At 51.0% G+C, this 17,474-nt stretch overlaps 2 protein-coding genes across 5 annotated transcripts; one reads left to right on the top strand and one right to left on the bottom strand.

Annotated features, from left to right (window-relative positions):
- The first annotated feature begins 5,275 nt into the window (after positions 1–5,275).
- GNPDA1 (glucosamine-6-phosphate deaminase 1) lies at positions 5,276–9,939 on the top strand. Its single transcript, XM_084215866.1, has 6 exons — positions 5,276–5,531; positions 5,605–5,706; positions 6,820–7,002; positions 7,561–7,745; positions 8,299–8,473; positions 8,746–9,939. The coding sequence occupies exons 1-6, from the start codon at positions 5,408–5,410 to the stop codon at positions 8,841–8,843; spliced, it is 867 nt and encodes a 288-aa protein (XP_084071992.1). The 5' UTR covers positions 5,276–5,407; the 3' UTR covers positions 8,844–9,939.
- Positions 9,940–10,067: 128 nt separating this feature from the next.
- Positions 10,068–17,333, bottom strand: RNF14 (ring finger protein 14). 4 transcript variants are annotated; one of them, XM_084215865.1, is made up of 10 exons: positions 17,205–17,333; positions 16,827–16,956; positions 16,110–16,291; positions 15,456–15,607; positions 14,638–15,165; positions 13,743–13,971; positions 12,966–13,138; positions 12,316–12,446; positions 11,659–11,738; positions 10,068–10,955 (listed from the first exon to the last, which is right to left on the bottom strand). In XM_084215865.1, exons 3-9 carry the CDS (start codon positions 16,261–16,263, stop codon positions 11,678–11,680), a joined length of 1,428 nt encoding a protein of 475 aa, XP_084071991.1. In that variant the 5' UTR covers positions 16,264–16,291; positions 16,827–16,956; positions 17,205–17,333; the 3' UTR covers positions 10,068–10,955; positions 11,659–11,677. The 4 variants fall into 4 exon arrangements, with proteins under 4 accessions (XP_084071991.1, XP_084071988.1, XP_084071989.1 ...); XM_084215862.1 differs by lacking the exon at positions 10,068–10,955 and having other exon boundaries at positions 11,440–11,738; XM_084215863.1 differs by lacking the exon at positions 10,068–10,955 and having other exon boundaries at positions 11,440–11,738; positions 17,194–17,321.
- Positions 17,334–17,474: the final 141 nt, after the last annotated feature.

Raw genomic sequence — 17,474 nt, 5'->3', positions numbered from 1 at the left:
GAGCCAGCAGCATGACCCCGACACCGCCGCAGCTGCAGGAGTGACCCCACAAACTCCGTGCACTTCATACAATGTACATTGTGGAGCTCAGGTATAATTTTCAGAGTGGAAGCTGCCATAGGATGTGATAGTGAAACCTCCGGGGTCAGGAAATTGATGTAAAGCCATGCTGCCTCAGCAGGGACACACCAGAGCCAGCGCTGAGGAACCAGCCCTGCGTGAGCCACACTGACCAAGCCCGGGTCACACATGACCCCAGCCATCCCTGTCCCACCACGGGGGCAGGGAACAGCGCAGCTGCACCAAACACAAGGTGTTGGCCATCAGCTCTTCCATATCCACAGGGAGCAGATGGTGTTGAGCTCCTTCCTTCCAAAAGGAGCACGTGTAGGAAACCACGCAGTGAGAGAAGTTGGTTTATTCTTAGTTCTTCAGTGTTACATTGGCCAAAACACTTCTCAGCTTGTGTAACATTTGTTTTCTACATGCGCGGATCAGCTCTAGTCAGGCTTTCAGAAAATTACCCACATCAATCCCTAAGGTGGATGAGATTTAAATATATCAGCTTTAGGATGAGGAAGGCTGAATCAGCCCCGCTGGGATTCCAAACTGCAAATTCAGAGAGTTGCAAGCATTGAAGCCCGAGGACATGGTTTTGAACTGCACGCTCAGTCATAAATACAGGCCTCAGTGCTCATTATTCCCTACCATAATCAGCCTGGATTCTTTTCTCCCTGTATTTTGCCTTTGAGGGGTAGGGAGTTCATCGATGTCTTAGTGAGATGAATGAACATCCCAGTTCTCATGCTGAAGGAGAGGCAGGAACCGTGAAGGATTTTAGCGATGAATTACCTCAAAGAGTGACTCCTGAGAAATGCTGGAGACACAAGGACGAGGCAGGGCTCTTGCAACACAGATGCCTTTGAAGGAGCTGGAACAAGAGCTGCAGGCACTGATAGACTCTGGTTTCACCTTTCCACAAGACTCTCGATTTGCACTGAGAATTTCCCTGCAGTGAGGAGCTGTCCTGATGACATGCATGGATTTACTCACTGCTGAGGTGGGATTACACCCCTAAGTAAGGCTGTAGCAGCAGTGGTAATTAGCTGCACAGTGAGTGACTTGGACAACACAGAGATTAAAATAAGATGCAACCTGTGCATGTCCTCAGAGAAGATGCTGGAACGTATCCTGGAGAAATGGTGAAACCATTTGTGTCAAAGCCATTTTGGGGCCAGTGGAGGCAAATCACAGGCTAATTAGTCCATCTAGTCTGAGCATGACTGACTCCGGAGTGGTAAGGGCAATTTCTTCCAGCTTCTCTCCCTGTATTTATTTTTATTTTCTAAGGTGGGGAAGCTCAGTAGAAAGATGATGCTGTGGTTACAGCACATGACTGGTTCTGCTTTCATTTCCCAAGTGGTTTGAGGCAAATCACTTCATGACTCTGGTTTTTTTGGTGTTTTTCTCCAGTACAAAATGTCTTTTCTCCCAAGAGACACTTGAAGCTTGAAGTCATTGATTTTAGTGACTTCCGTACGGGATGTGCTGTGAAAGTATTTGAAAGCAATTGAAAGTATGACAAGTAGTGGAGTGAGTCCTCTGAAATCTTGGAGCTGTACATGTGTTCCTTTAATTATTGTGTACAACTGAGCAGTAAAGGGAACACTTTTAATCTGCACTTTGTAATAAATATTGAACACTAAAAGCTAAATAATAAACCTCAAAAGCAGGGCGTGTAAGCTAAACTAGTAAGAATTTAGCAGGACATTAAAGCTAGATTCTTCTTCTAACCTTTTAGTGCTAAATTACCCAATTAAAAAAAATCAAAATGTTCACACGACAGAAACCTTATTGTCATAAATTCAAAAGTACTCCTGTGTCCCTGGAGGCAGAAACAGTCCATGTGCAAGAATTGGATTCACAGGGTTTGAACATCCATAGATGTCATTCCCCACTGTGGAATAACATCCTGAATTAGAGTTGTGTAATTAATCTGGAGAGATTTGTTAAGGATTAATAAATGCTCTCTAACAGATGCTCCTCCCAAAAATATCACTTGGCCACAAAGACTTTTTGTGCTTGGGATCATCTTGTATTTGAATCACCTTTGATCTTTTTGCCCAAAAAAGCCGAACTGTGGCTGGCCCATCCCTGGAAGTGTCTAAGGCTGTGTAGCATGGGGCTTGGAGCCACTTGGGATGGTGGAATGCTCATGGCAGGGCGTTAAACTGGACAATCTTAATGTCCCTTCCCACCCAAACCATTCTGTGGCTCTGACAGCCCCTGCCCAGGGCAGCTGCCCCACTGCCTTGGAAGCAGCAGGTTCTGCAGGTGTGGGCTCCCTACAGGGTTCTGGACACGCAGGCAGCGGCAATTTCGGTGTTTGTTGCAACAACAAAAGCCACTCGGTCACATGGGGTCTGCTGGAACGAGGAGAGCCCCAGTGAGCACAGCCACACATCCCACAGCCGAGTGGAAGCAGGGCCTTGTTCACTGGTGTGGAAAATTATGGCCCCATAAGCCACAAGTATTGTGAGGAGGAGGAATGAAAACAACAGTGGCATTGAATTGGAAGAATTTCCCAATGGGAGTTCTCTTCCTCTGAAACCCAGCAGCAGGACAAGGGGCAGATATGGAGTGATGCGGTGAGCTGTGCTGCATGGTGCATGGGGCAAGCAGAGCTGAGCTCCAAATTGCCTCCACACAGCGCAGCCAGCTCAGCTCAGCTTGACTTCAGGGGCCCCAGCTCACTGATTTCACCAATGCCCTTTGTTGCTCTGTTGTTTCTTGATCCTTCTGGAGAAATCACAATTAACCAACGGTTAATTTAACCTTGCTATCCAGATTAAATCCCTTACTGCTTAGGCTGGCAGTTTGGAACCTGGTGAGGAGTGAGGTCCTGACAGCTTTGTCATGGCAACATCACCTGCAAAATGGGAAGGGACTGGCATTGGTGCTCTCCAGAGCTGCCTGCTCATGCATTGCCCTACCCACAGGCTTGTTGTGACCCCAGAAAATCCTCACTAGGATTTGGGGGCTGTTGGGAGAGCTAAGATGTGAGTGGGGCTTGCAGGAAAGAGCAGCTTCCCTCCCGATCTGTTATTTCTCCTTTTCTTATAAATTGGGGTCAGAAGGTAAATGGAACATGCTGGAGCAGGAAGAGGTGACTGATGGTGGATATTAAAAAGACTCTTTAATTACAGGATTTGGAGAGAGGATTCTTCATGGAGACAGTTTTTTAATTGTTGCTATTTCAGGAAAAAAATCCCAGTGCTCCCAAGCAGTTCCCAATAGCAAAAGCCCTGGTCTCTGAACACTGCTGACTCTGGTCCCTTCAAGATGGGGCAAAAGAAAATGCTGGGTTTCTAAGAGCTCCCCCATTAAACTTCAGCTTCTCCTGAAGAGAAGTGTTTGTTTCCTTCCATCTGCTGCTTTTGCAAGGAAGGAAAATCAGCCTGTTCAGACACCAGGAAGTTCTTCAGCATGGGAACAGCTCGCTGTAAATGCAGGAACAATAACGGGCAGAAATTATCATACCTAAAAATACCCAGCATGCGAGTCACACGTATAGCCCAGCCCCGGAGCAGCTCGGGGTGGATGGAGCGTGTGGATCCACAGGATGTGCTGGGTGTGGGCAGCGCGGGGGCACCTGCCTGGCTCGGCTGCAGCTTTTGCTTTCACCAAAACATGTTTTGCTTTTACGGGGAGCTGTCGGCTCCTCCGGCATCTTTGTGCGCTGCAGCTGCCCAGGCCACTGGCAGGGGAGCCGAAAGGCTCTGTGCAGTCAGAGCCCTCCGACACTTGGATTTCACCGACCCCATCCCCACACCGGCGCTGTGTGAGCCGCCGGGGAGGCTGCAAGGCCGGCACCAAGGGCAGCAGCTCTCCACTCGTCCCAGGAGAGCCGGGGTAGGGGAGGTGGAGGCAGGGGCTGAGGTGACGCTGTCCAAGGCCGCTCTGAGGACAGACGAAGCCCGCAACCCACAGGTCACCCCGGCTGTTCCCTAGAGCTCACCGCCGAGGGAAGTCCCTGGTGTCCCTGCCATCGATTCCTACGCGGGCTGTGCCTCCTGAATTTGCTTTTCCGAAATTTCCGAGCGCCGGCCGCGTTTCCCCGGTTACCGAGCGAGCCGCTGAGGGCTCTTTGGGGAGTGGCGGTGCCGGGGCTCTCTCCCTGCCCAGCCCTGCAGCACTTTTGGCTTTGCACACCAGAAGCCGCAGTTGTGCCACGACAGGGGTGATGTGCGAGCTCCCACGTGTGTGTGCAGGACAGGTGTGCGCTCACCAGGTGTCCTTCGTGCCGGCAGATCCAAGTGAGCTGCGTCCCACAGAGCCAGAGCCCAGGCTGCCCTGCCCTGTCCTGCGGGAGAGCCGGGAATGCCGCTGCTGCCAGCTCCTCACCCAACACCGGCCACCGGGAGACCTGCCCGTGGGCTGACACTGCTATGGAAACACCTGTCCATGGAATTTATTTAGTCTCTGTGGCCTAAAACTCTTCCCGTGTGTGCCCACAGCCCGCCACACCCATCATTCCCACGGGCAACCCAAGGGCTCTCCAGGATGAGACAATACTGGGAGCACTGGTTCTAGCCAGGTCATTTAAATTATTAAAATGAAAAGTAACTGCATGGGCTGGATCCCAGCAAAGCAATTTGTAGCTCATTCTTCCTTCTGATGAAATTGAATATTGGTCTAACTTTGAAGTAAGAGCTTTGTATCCCAAAAATGAACCAAGCCTGTGCAAGGAGAGGTCGGGCACATTTTCATGAGAGCTTGAAGGCAGCTGGAGCAACAGCAGGAAGGTGTTTTGGGGATACCACTGTGCCAGGAGCAATGACAGATAGATATCATGGTCTCTCCATCCTCCAGAACGACCCCAACCTGCCCCAAAGGGAGTCCCTACAGAACAGTTCAAGGGTGAGAGCAGCTCATTTTGGTGGGACAAGGCTGGGAGCTTCGTTCTAGGGCTGAAAAGCTGAATTAAGGTTAGAGTCGGGTGGATCCCTGCTGTGATGGTGATACTCGGCGGAACCACATCGAGATATTTACGGCGGTTTTAACGTATCTGGAGGAAGCATCGCTTCCCGCAGCTTTGCCTGGACGGCAGGCGCGCTGCAGGGCGGTGCCATTCACCGGGCAGCCGCTTGGCAGCCGCAGCGCCGCGCTCCCGGCGCGCCCCGCTCGGCCGCTCCGCTCCGGCCCTGCCCGGGGCCCTCCCGCGGGGCCGGGCCCGGCGCTCCCCGCCCACCCGCGGAAGTGATCCCGGGCAGGGCGAGCCGGGAGGAAGCGGAGGCTGCGGGCAGGGGTGATCCGCGCAGGCGGCGGCGGCGGTCGCGGGCAGAGGCGATCCGGGAGGCGGCGGCGATCCCCGGCGAAGGCAGCGGCGGCCCCGGGCGGCCCCACCATGAAGCTCATCATCCTGGACAATTACTCGCAGGCGAGCGAGTGGGCGGCCAAGTACATCCGCAACCGCATCGTGCAGTTCGGGCCCGGCCCCGGGCGCTTTTTCACGCTGGGGCTGCCCACAGGTGGGTGCCGGGGGGCGGCCGGGCCGGGGCCGAGCGCGGGCCCTGCCCCGGCTGAGGCGGCCGCTCCCCGCAGGCAGCACCCCCCTGGGCTGCTACGGCAAGCTGGTGGAGTATTACCGCAACGGGGACCTCTCCTTCAAGTACGTGAAGACCTTCAACATGGACGAGTACGTGGGTGAGTGCCGCAGCCACCTGTCCTGTCGCCTTTGTCCCTGCCCGGGAGCTGCTGGGCCCTTACCCCGGCAGAGCCTGGCGGTGCCCAAAATCCACCTGTGCAGGTAAGAGGGACAACATTCACAGAGTTACAGCATCAACATTCACAGAGTTACAGCATCAGTTAGGATGGAAAAGAGCTCTGAGATCATCGGGTCCTGCCTGTGACCCCACACCACGGTGTCAGCTGAACCATGGCTCTGAGTGCCACGTCCAGTCTTTCCTTAAACACTTCCAGGGAATTAGCAAAGGGGGACAATTTGAAAACCTATAGAAGAAATTTTAAATTTTTCTGTAGGTTTGAAAACATATGGACAAAGCTGGATGCTGGTGTTGTCCAGTATTGCACACGCTGTTACAGACACTGCTGTGTGTTAGCTGCACTCAGGCACTGAGCAGGCAAGAACAGCTTATCACTGCAGGCTCAGCATGCAGCATTACCTTCCACCTTTGCTCTGAGGTTATCAAGGTCCCTTACAAAGACCAGTGTGTCCCCTGAGTGCCCTCAGGCATCTCCTGCTGAGGTAGCAAAGGACTGCCATTGCTGAAGTCATGGTGAAACAGTCTACTCAGAAGAAATAGATCCAAAGGTGAAAAACATACAAGCTAAATATTCCCTAATGCTAATTTTATCCTGGTCAGGAGGGGTTTTTTCTGTGAATAACCCCAATCAGCAGCAAGGAGCATTAGGGAATAAGCAGTGCATTGTGGGTTTACAGCATTCAAGAGGGGTAAATATGCAGTAATTATATAATAATTTCTCAGGCTTCTGCACAGGTTTTTTATAATTCTTACTAATATGAAATGAGAAAAGGGCTGGAAAGGTACTGACAGATGAGGCACAGCACAGACCTGCTTTTTGAACATCTGTTGTATGTTAATATGGGCACATATCTTACAGGAGCTGATTTTAATTCTGGTATTTAGGGAAATAGAAACAACTCTGAAAGCTGAGGGTGTGACAAAGGACGGAGAGAGCAGTGCTCTGTCACCAAGCCACTGCAGGGTTGTGGAAGTGCTTTGCTATGGGTGATACTGTTCCATTTGGCCTCAGTCCTGTGTGTTCTGTTACCAGGTCTCCCAAGGGATCACCCAGAAAGTTACCATTCCTTCATGTGGAATAACTTCTTCAAGCACATTGACATCTCACCAGAAAACGTCCACATCTTGGATGGAAATGCTCCTGATCTCCAGGCAGAGTGTGATGCATTTGAGGAGAAAATCAAAGCAGCTGGAGGCATCGAGCTCTTTGTTGGAGGTGAGAACCCGAGAGCAGCAGCCTCTAAACCTTGTCCCAAAGCTGTGCCTGTCCTCCCCAGCTCTCATTTATTGCCAGGATTGTTCATTTTCAGTGCATTTGCAGTGAAATCCACCCCACAGTCCATGGCCCTGGGCACTGTGGTGTCCTGGCAGCCTTGTCTCCCCACCTACCACTCCCAGCTTTAGGTCTTTCAGTGCAGTCAGTGAATTGTTCCGGAAGCGTTAGCAGGAGAAATGGGAAGGGCTAGAACTGTACGAATATGGGGTATTTATCAATTGTCAGTGGCAACAGGAAACTGCTGGGAGTAGCTTTTCCCACACAAGCTCTTGCCATCAGTTTGCTATAAGGTTCTGCCACCTCCTGTGCTTTGTCATTGTCCCAGCATTATCAGGGCATTGTCCGGTTGTTCCTAGCAGACACAAATCTGAGCTGGAGCAGAGGAACTGCAGGGGTTTTTCTCAGCTCTGTTCCTGGGAGCATTGCCTGTGCTTCTCCTGGGAGAGCTGCTGGCTGTGCTGCCACAGCTGACCCTGTGCTGGCACTGTCCCTGTCCAGGCATCGGCCCCGACGGTCACATCGCCTTCAACGAGCCGGGATCCAGTCTGGTGTCCAGGACACGAGTGAAGACCTTGGCCATGGACACCATCCTGGCCAATGCCAGGTTCTTTGATGGTGACCTCTCCAAAGTGCCCACCATGGCTTTGACAGTTGGAGTAGGCACTGTCATGGATGCCAGAGAGGTGAGGAAATAAGAAGTGGCTTCCCGCAGTTCCTCTGGAGCAGCCAAAGGTTATCCTGTTGTGGAGCAGCCACGTGTCCTCTGGTGTAGGACATGCCTGCCACAGAATGCCTGATCCTCCTGTCCTCTGGCATCCTGCAACACCATGGAGAGGCTCTTGCTCCATCTCTGCTGGCACTTGTGTTTGTGTAACCCTGCAGCAGCTATTCCCCCCAGGAAGCCAGGAAGGTTTGGGAGGATGTCTTTGGTTAGGAATCTCACCTGGAGAGTAACTGGAGACTTGATGTCACACCAGCAGGTCATGAAAACTGTGTGGCACCACTTTTACTGGAATCTATTCTTGATCTACACTTGTGAAATCTCAGTGTACAGGTGCCCAAAGGATCACTGCAGTGACCCACCAGGCTGTGATTTCATTGAGAGCTGAAGCAGCCAGAGCAGCAGCAGCACAGAGAAGTGGCTGTGGGGAGGGTGACAGGGGTGCCCCCATTCTCAGCTTGGCAGGGTGTGGTTGGGCTCTCCCTGACTGCCCCTCTCTGTGTCTGGGGGTGCAGGTGATGATCCTGATCACAGGAGCCCACAAGGCCTTTGCTCTGTACAAAGCCATTGAGGACGGTGTCAACCACATGTGGACGGTGTCGGCCTTCCAGCAGCACCCCAACACCGTGTTCGTGTGCGACGAGGACGCCACGCTGGAGCTCAAAGTCAAAACAGTGAAGTACTTCAAAGGTGAATGTTTGACCAGGCGGCCAGGCAGCTGCTCTGTTACATTTTCAGGAGCCACAAGCCATGCTTTGCAGAGGTGTTGCTGTATAAGTAACTCCCAAAGGAGTATATTCCTTAAATATATTACAGTAGTATGTGTGAAGGTAAATGCTCAATGCTTGGTGTGGGAGCAAAGGCACAAGGACAACAGCAATGTCTAATTCCATTAGCATCCAATGAAGGAGACTTTTCCTTTATTTTGTCTGCTTAAATTGCCTTTTGCCTCCCTCCATCAGGTTTAATGCTGGTTCACAACAAGCTCGTGGAGCCCTTGTACAGCATGAAGGAGATGGGAGCAGAGAGGAGCCAGTCCAAGAAGCCATACAGTGATTAATGTCCTGGGGCAGTGCTGAACCAGCTGCTGAAAACAGCTGGGAGAAAAGGGAATTGCTGCAGAAACTGATCTCATATTTGTTCTTAAATTAGCAGAATGATCGTGTGGTTCCTTCTCTCCATTAAAAGAGACAGATGCCAAACACCTGCCTTAATCAAGCAAAGGAGGATGGGATCCAGTGTTCTGTGTTCCACAAACTCCTGCCACCAACTCGTTCTCTAAAGGAAACCAAGAATGAATTGTTTGATTTGTGAACTGGCTGTAATCACAGACTGAAGGCTGCAGGACTGAAATGTGAGGATAAATGAAAGTACAATGTTTCAGAAACAATTGGGTGATAACTTTGGGGTGTATTCCTTGCAATTAGGACAAGTATATCCTGTTATTCCTTTCTCCTCCACGAAACCACTCTTATGTTAGAATCCTGGAAAAGAGGATTATCCAGCTGGAGAAGGGAAAGCTCAGAGCAGCACCCACAGCCAGGAGAGGGCAGCAAGAAGATGGAGCCAGAGGGAAGAGAAGGGAGGAGACACAATGCTCATGCTGGAGAGGATAAAACCCCACTGTGGGAAGAGCCAAGCAGTGGCACAGGATCCCCACAGTGCAGGCTCCCTCCTTAGGAGGTTGCCAAGACCTGACTGGAAAAAGCCCTGGCTGAGCCTTGCTTTGAGCCACACGTTGGACTTGAGACCCTTCAGCAGAAGAGGCTCCAGCAGCATCCCCCACAAGGGGTCCAGGGTGCAGCTCAGGCACCTGAGGATGTCACTGTTGTCAGGCCCAGGTATGATTTGCCATGCCTGGTGCTCTCTCTTCTCCAGAATTTTCCATTTCTCTGAGGAAATACCAAACCAGCCCCAAAGGAAACACTCTGTTCCCACTGGCTTCAGCCTCTGTTTAATTACAGACACCCCACACAGGTGGACAACAGCCAAGACCCCACCAATTCTGAAATGTGACTCCTGGGATTTCTGTCCAGTGCTCTTACACGAGGGGCAAGAAAACTGGGCAACATTTATTTTCTTTATACAGAAGTTTTGTAAGTTGTTGATCTGTAATGTAACTTTCTTCACTAAATGTCTTCAATTTTTTAAATGGTGACATTTGACTGTGTCTGGTGCTCGGTCTCAGTGTGCTCATGGTAGCAAAGCTGTCCTGGAGGCAGTTTGGTGGGAAGAGCTCCTGCTGCTCCCCCCTTCCTAGCCCAGTGTTTGCTGGAAGGTTTTCCTCAGAGGGAAAAGCAGGGCCCTCGGGGTGGGAGGGCACTGTGGATGCATTAAATCCCACGAGCAGAACACATGCCTGCCAGCTCCAGGGATGGAGCTCATCTCCATCCCTGGGAGCTCTGGGCTGTCCCACTCCCAGGAGCACCTGGGCACACCTGTGCTGCCAAATCCATGCCAGAAGGAAGACTGTGTTTACCATCTTCAAGTGAATTTTGTGCATGTGAAAGGTGCAGGAAAACAAATCATACACAACGTAGACTTTTCCTACACACTGACCTAGAAATTCACCTGAAGTGAGAATTTGTTCTTTCTTCCATCTTTTTAATCCCTGTGCCAGTTCCAAGAGTGCAGACTCCTCCTCTGCACAGAGAACTGCAGCACCACTCATTTTGGCCACACATCCCAGGATAAATTTATTAACTCTCAGTCAGAACTCAGTGAGCTGTGATCACCCACATTTCCTGAGGAGTCTCAGCTCCAGAGCTTCCCATCCAGGCCCTACTACTCTTGAACACAGCACATGCAGCTTTAGTTTCCAAATGAACTTTTAGACTGTTCTGCAAGTGGAAAAACTTGTAAAAAAGTCAGGATTTGCCTCCAGTAATCACCTTCATACTCTCAAAACCACTTGCTGAGATTTTAGGGGAAACAATTTGGTTCTGCAATAATTTGAAGTGCAAAACCAGTGGAAAAATAAAGAATCTAGTCCAGAAGCAAAAGTATCAACCATCAAATTTCTTATATGAAGAGTTCATAAAAAATAAATTACTTCATCAACTGAGAACACAAGGTAATTGTCAGTATCTTGAAGAATTCAAGTTCATCTCTTCCTGATACTTTTCACCCTCTCACTGGTCACATCCTCAGCTCACTGCCTTGGCACTCATCCCTGCCAAAACAAGGACAGGCAACGTGAGGGAATCCAACAGCAACACAGGGAGCCACCAACCACACAGAAGCCCCTGGAAATGGCTGTTGGTCATTCTCTGCCCAAGCTCTCAGGGATGCAAAGGCTCAGGCACAGCAGCCAGCGAGAAGGGTTGGGGATAATCAGCTTTAATGTCATTAGAAAGTACCAGTGACAGAGCCAGGAGCTGCTTTTCAGAGAAGCACATCAGGAAATTCATAAAAGCAACAAACTTTGTTGCTGAATACAGAAGAAATTTTCTGGTTTTTATCAGAAAGCTTCCCCCAGTCCAAGCAGCCCGAGAGAGAGCACTACAGCTCCACCAAACCACCCCAAACCCTACAATATTCAAGCGTCTGATCCAAGGGTCAGTCTCCCTAAAGGAAACCCCCAGAATACTTCCAGCATTTGAGGCTTCAGTTTTGTCTGCTGGCTTTCAAAAAGGGGGCACCTCTTGGTATATATCTTTCCAATGGTTTTCCAGTTTCTGACTTTAATAATGGACGTGTTTGTTCGGGCATTCCATGATGATCCTGATCCCAGGATGGGGAAAAGGTCTCCTTTGGTTTTGGCAACAGGCTCTGAGGTGTGAGTGTCCTGCAGTGCAGTTACCACTCTTCTGTCACACAATGGAAGTGAAAAGCAAACAAAGGACACACAAAAAGCCTGTCTCTGGTTTGTTCACCTTTTGGTGCTGGAGGGAGCTACTGATTATCATCTCCTTCCCAGAACTCCCCATCATCAATGTGCATGGCTTGAAACAATCTGCAAGACAGAAAATCAGCAATATCAGGCCGTAAAAAAGTCAAATATGTTAGAAAAATATCACCCTAAATGCAACAACAGTACAGCAGGTTCCCTTGGTTTTTTCAGTACCACAAACCACCATCCATGCCCTGTGGAAGGGGCAAGAGAGGCTGCCATTGTCCCCCTGCTGTGACCTGTCCCACAGTAGCACTTCTGTCCCTTGGCTCTTCCCCAAGGGAACGTCAGGCAAACCTGAAGCTCCTTAAAGCAGCTCTTCCCCAAATCCTCAAGCTGCTCCTGAGCATTGCCAGGGAAACACTCGGGGAAACTCAGCACAGAAAGGGTAAGGTCATGACCTGACCAAAAAAAATCAGGAACAGGCTCAGAAGACTCCTCCAGAATTTTAAAAACAAAGTTCTTAAAAAAGCAAAACCATATCCTGAATCACTCCTGATTTTTACTGCTAGTGCCAATATCTGAGAGGAGAAACTGTGCCTTAAACCGTAGCTACACATTTCAGCTAAGAATCTGGGAGAGACTGTAAGGAGAAGTAGCAAACGGGTGTTCAGCATGGAGGGGGTCCCTGAGCACCGACCTGTTGAAGCAGGGTGAGGAGGGGTCGTTGAAGTGCCGGTAGGGGTTGGCCCGGGACAGGGAGCCCATGCAGAGCCAGCAGAAATACTGCATGCACCCTGTGCAGGTCATCTTGTTACAGCCATCCAGTTTCTGGGGGGGAAAACCAAGAAATGGTGGTAACAGAGCCCCAGTGTGGCAGGCGTCAGTCCCTCTCTGCCAACAGCCCCCAGAAGCACAGCAGTCAGTGAGCACATCCCCCCTGCTCCACCACACACTGACATTTTCACTGGGAGCTGGGATCCCAGCACTGGAAATTGGTTATAATACCAAAAATACCGGAAATAAGTATTTTTCTGAAGCTGGATTGATTTCCAGCTCTAGTGTGAACTAGAGGTAGCCTGAAACACCAGGAAAACAAAAGGATTCATGTAGATCCAGAGTCAGCCTGGATCTATTCAGTGTGGGAACCCGACCACCAGTCGCTGTTTGTACTCCACTCCTTGGGATCCACAAATATCACCTCACCTCCTTTTCCATATCACACAGAAATGGAAAACTCTTAGTATTTCCTAGAGACTTCCTCTCCCTAGAGGCTCCAACACACCCAGAACTGCCTCCTTGTGGGTTATTTTCTGTTCCACGATTCCCAGCCTTTCCCTCCTCACTCACCTCGATGTGGGTCCCACAGCAAGGACAAGACTTGGAGTTCTTCTCCAGCCATTCCTTACTCTCCATCTCCTCCAGGGCTTTCTGAATCACTCTCTTGCCATAGCGTTGTTCCAAAAATCTTTTAGTTGTCTCATCTGCTTCTAAATATTCATTCCTCAAATCCATTAATTTCTCTGGGGGGCAAAATCAAACCAAACCAGACAGCTTTTGTAAGTTATTAGATTTAGAAGTCCAGCTAACTGCAGCACAAAGATTCTCAAAGAACAATAATGTCATGAATTAAAAAGCAAGAAAACTATTAAAATACATAAGATGATAATATTAAAACCACTCTGCCCCAACATTCAGCAGTTTTACACTGTTTTATTATAAAGGAGATCTGTTGATGGAATTAGAATGATGTAAAATAAACTGAAAATGGAATATTTTTTTTTCTGACTACATATTTAATGGAATTCTGTCACAAGATTTTAAGGCCAGAGAGAGAGGCCTCCACCTGATTCCAGTATTAACTCTGGCAATACAAAGTAGTGAAAATATAAAGGAATTCTTCCCCTGCTACAGCCTCTCAGCATGTGACAACCAGCAGTTTAGGGAGCTCCTGAGCTGAGGAGTCTCACCAAAGAAATATTTAATTGCCAGCAACAGCCCTCCTCCAAATGAACACACCTTTCAGGAAGCTCAGGGTGAGGAGCTGCCTTGCCAAACTCTGGGCTTTTCCACCCAGGATTTAGCTGTGTGTGGGTGTGACTGTGGAGCCCAGGGGAGGTGACTGACCTGCAGTGACCTTGCAGGGGGACACCCCGTGGTAGGTCATCTTGCAGAGGGTGCAGAAGGCGTAGTTGCAGCAGGAGCAGATGCCCATGGTGCAGCCAGGCTCCTGCATCACGGGGGTCTGGCAGCCAGGCCGGGGGCAATAAACCACGTCAGCCATCAGGTCCAGGCTGGACTGCAGCAGCAGGCGGTCGTAGCGGGCAAACAGCTCCTCCCCAACCAGCTCCTTCACCTGCCAACACAGCCCATGCAGGCAACAAATCCTCACCCACACACACCCAGGCCCTGGCACAGCGTGCCCAGAGCAGCTGGGACTGCCCCTGCATCCCCGGCAGTGCCCAGGGCCAGGCTGGACACTGGGGCTGGGACCACCCTGGGACAGTGGGAGGTGTCCCTGCCATGGCACTGCATGAGCTTTAAGGTCCCTTCCAACCCAAACCAGTCTGGGATTCCCTGATTCCTCGCACCTGTAATTCTGAGCCTGCTGCAGCAACAAACAGCAAGTCAGTGAAAAGGTACCAAGAACTGTGATGAATCCATTTCAGATTCTCCAACAGGTGACAGGGAGTCAAGGATCTGCTCCCAGGGAACAGGGACAGGACAAGAGGGAACAGCCTCAGACTGGGCCAGGGTGAGCATCAGCAGGAATTTCCCCATGGAAAGGGTGCTCAGGCCTTGGCAGGGGCCGCCCAGGGAGGTTTGGAGTGCCCATCCCTGTAGGTGCCCAAGGATGTGGCACTTCATGACATGGTGGGACTGGGTCAAAGGCTGAACTTGGTGATCTTGGAGGTCTTTTCTGACCCAAATGATTCTGTGACTGCCAATGTCCAGCATGCAGGGCCAGGCCCTGAACTCAGCTCGGGTTCCAGAGCTCCCAGCCCCTGTGCACGGGAATTACCTGGCCTGGAGTGGCGACAGAAGTACACTTGGGCTCGGGGCAGTTGAGGCAGTGCACCTGCCCATCCCTGATCTGGATCTCAAAGTAGTCCTTCAGGCAGGCCTTGCAGTACACGTGGCTGCACTCGGCGAAGCGCATGCACTCACTGCCCAGCTTCTCACAGAAGCAGATACCGCACGAGTACATCTTACTGTTAAAGCACTTCCTCCTCTGGGCCTGGTCGAAGTCCAAGATCTCCCTGATCAGACTGGACAAGGACTCCACATCCTGCACAGCCCTGGCATCCACGATTTCCTCCTCAGCTGTGGCAGAGCCTGTGGCACCCCCACAGTCCTTCTCAGCCTCGAGGGGCCCCGCTGGTGTCCGGCCCTGCCCCTTCCCCTGAGGGCACATTTTCAGCTCATATGGCGATGAAATATTCAGGTAATTCAATGTTTCCTCCTTCAGAAACTGCATCCAGGCAAACAGCACCACGCAGCCTCGGTTCTCTTCCCACACATTGTCCAAGTGCTTGCAAAGAGCGCTGAGCTGGGAGAGAACAAAGAATTCCCGATTTCAGGAAGTTTGTAACTCCTCACTGGGCTCCTCCCCTCACACAGTCCTTAGAGCAAACTTTGATTTCACACTCAGCAGTTTTTATGCTGAATAAAATAGTTCTTACAGATGCAAGTTTTCATTCCTCAGAATAGTAATCAAATGAAAATCAGCAAGAGACAAAAGAAGAGCCAACTAAGGAGCAACGTCATTGTTTTTTACTTTGCTTAACTGTTAATTATTAACTTACTCAGCAGTCAAAATGTAAAAAATCCCCTGCAAACCTGGGCCTGGGAGAGCCATTTCCCACTGAGGGTGAACACAGGCGGGGAGGTCGATGGGTAATCAGGTGGGAGCTCGAAATTCAGCACAAGGGGAGGCAGGAAGCACACGGAGTACTCGAAGCCACTGCTCTGGAGGCTCTCTGTGGAACTGCCTGAGGCAGGGCCACCAAGGCACAGGGAGAAATAACAGAAAAATGAAAACAAATCAACTATTGCTGTTTCTGACAGCACCCAATGTCTGTTAATTTGATGTATTTCTGGGGTTAAAACTATTTGTTCCACCCTAAATAACAAAACTCTCAATGCAGTAAAATGTCAAGGGTTGGAGGTCTGCGATTAAAGCAGTTAAACAGCAGCACTGTGAAATGTCAGATTCTGCACAAACCAGGAGCCTGGAAACATATCCCCGGGGGAATAAAAACCCAATAAATGAACTTAATTATTCTGAAGAAGTGCTATTACTCATCTGTGATTTTAGAGTTTACTGCGGACGTTCTGTGTCTGAGGATTAAACAGCTCAAACACAATCCCCACCAAGCACAGCAGAGGGTGAGCCACAGCTTTGTCCAGTCACTGCTCCCTCAGGTCACTCCCCAGCAACCACCTGAGCTTGGTAAAGCCTCCCTTGGGATAACACAAAACATCTCAACTCACCCCTCACAAAAATTTTAAAGTCTTGAGGCAACTCCAGACAAATTCTTGTTTCTCCTCCTTGGGCAGACTCTGCTCTCTTAAACTCATCCTCATCGTAGATGCTGGCCAGAGCCAGCAGCTCGTCCTCCTGAGCCTCCTTGTCCTCTGAAGACATTTAACTTTTCTGTAGAGTTGCCACCACTCTGCAACATCAACCAAATTAATGCATCCAATTCAAATTATCAATTTGAGGCAGCTATTTTATAGCATAGTAAACTTTATAAAAACCGAGGTAACTAATCTAAAACAATGTGCAATATAATTAAGGCATTTTACAGGTTGAAAAAAATATCGGTAGCTTTATAAATTTTTTTAAAAAACCCAAAAGAATATTGAAAAGTCTGAAAGCAAACTGTGTGTTATTAGGTAAAGACAGCTGTAAGGGGGGAAATAATGAAATATGAAATAGAACAGGTGACACAGGGATACTTCACTGATGTTTGGAAGAAAACAGACCGCCCAAAAAACACAGGAGAAATGAATTAGTAACAGCAGCTCTTGTCCAGCGCTCTAAGGCAAACAGGGAAACAGTCCCATTTGTGATTGAAAATATTAGAAAAAGGTTCAAATCCCGCACAGGCATCTTGTAGATGCACTCGTGGAGCATCTCAGCTCCGCATTTGGGGAAATAAAGCCAGTTTGAGGCTTCATATAAATAAAGCCAGTTTGCTGAGTTACCTTTCGAGTCAGAGCAGCGCGGAGGCCGAGCCGAGGAGCCGCTCCCTGAGCATCCCTGCAGGGCCCGACGCTTCTCCTCCCCCAAGGCACGGGCAGGGCGCTGCTGAGGGGAACACCCGGCCTGGGGCTGCTGCGGACAAACACCAGCACACCGTCAGCACGGGCTCGGGGTGAGAGTCCCCCCGGTGCCCCGGGCCCGACGGCTCGCCCAGCGCTCAGGGCTCATTTCCAGCCGCAGCAGCTGGGACCGAGCTGCGGGCCCGACCCCGCGCTCCAGGCCCAGCTCCCGTGGCTATGGCGGCTCCGGCCGCTGCCACCGCTGCGCCCCGGCCCGGCCCGGCCCGGCCCCGCCTCACCCGCTCCTCACCCGCTCCTCACCGGGGCAGCCGCGGCCGGGCCGCGCGGGCCGGGGACAGCGGGGGGGGCCCGGCCCTGCCCCTCGCGGAGCGGCGGCGGGGAGGGACGGGAAGGGAAAGCACGGGAAGCGACGGGAAGGGACGAGAAGCGCCGGCGGGCGGAGGCGGCGCCGGCCCGGCCCCGCAGCTCCCCCGGCGGCCGGGAGGGCCCGGCCGGCCCAGCCCGGGGTGCTCGGTGCCGCTCCGGGCCCCGCCTGCCGCCCCTCCCCGGTCCCAGCAGCGACCGAGCGGG

The sequence above is a fragment of the Fringilla coelebs genome (genome assembly GCF_963513975.1).
Source record: "Fringilla coelebs genome assembly, chromosome: 15".
Lineage (NCBI taxonomy): Eukaryota > Metazoa > Chordata > Aves > Passeriformes > Fringillidae > Fringilla > Fringilla coelebs.
The sequence above is the reverse complement of the archived record's forward strand: the minus strand, read 5'-3'. Positions and strand labels throughout refer to the sequence as shown.

Coding starts and splice junctions, on each gene's coding strand:
- GNPDA1 (XM_084215866.1), top strand. CDS start 5,408: ATGAAGCTCATCATCCTGGACAATTACTCGCAGGCGAGCGAGTGGGCG. Junction 7,003..7,560: donor CATCGAGCTCTTTGTTGGAG/GTGAGAACCCGA, acceptor GTCCCTGTCCAG/GCATCGGCCCCGACGGTCAC. Junction 7,746..8,298: donor CTGTCATGGATGCCAGAGAG/GTGAGGAAATAA, acceptor CTGGGGGTGCAG/GTGATGATCCTGATCACAGG.
- RNF14 (XM_084215865.1), bottom strand. CDS start 16,263: ATGTCTTCAGAGGACAAGGAGGCTCAGGAGGACGAGCTGCTGGCTCTG. Junction 15,166..15,455: donor AATGGCTCTCCCAGGCCCAG/GTTTGCAGGGGA, acceptor GTTCTCTCCCAG/CTCAGCGCTCTTTGCAAGCA. Junction 12,447..12,965: donor GCTGTGGGACCCACATCGAG/GTGAGTGAGGAG, acceptor TTTCCCCCCCAG/AAACTGGATGGCTGTAACAA.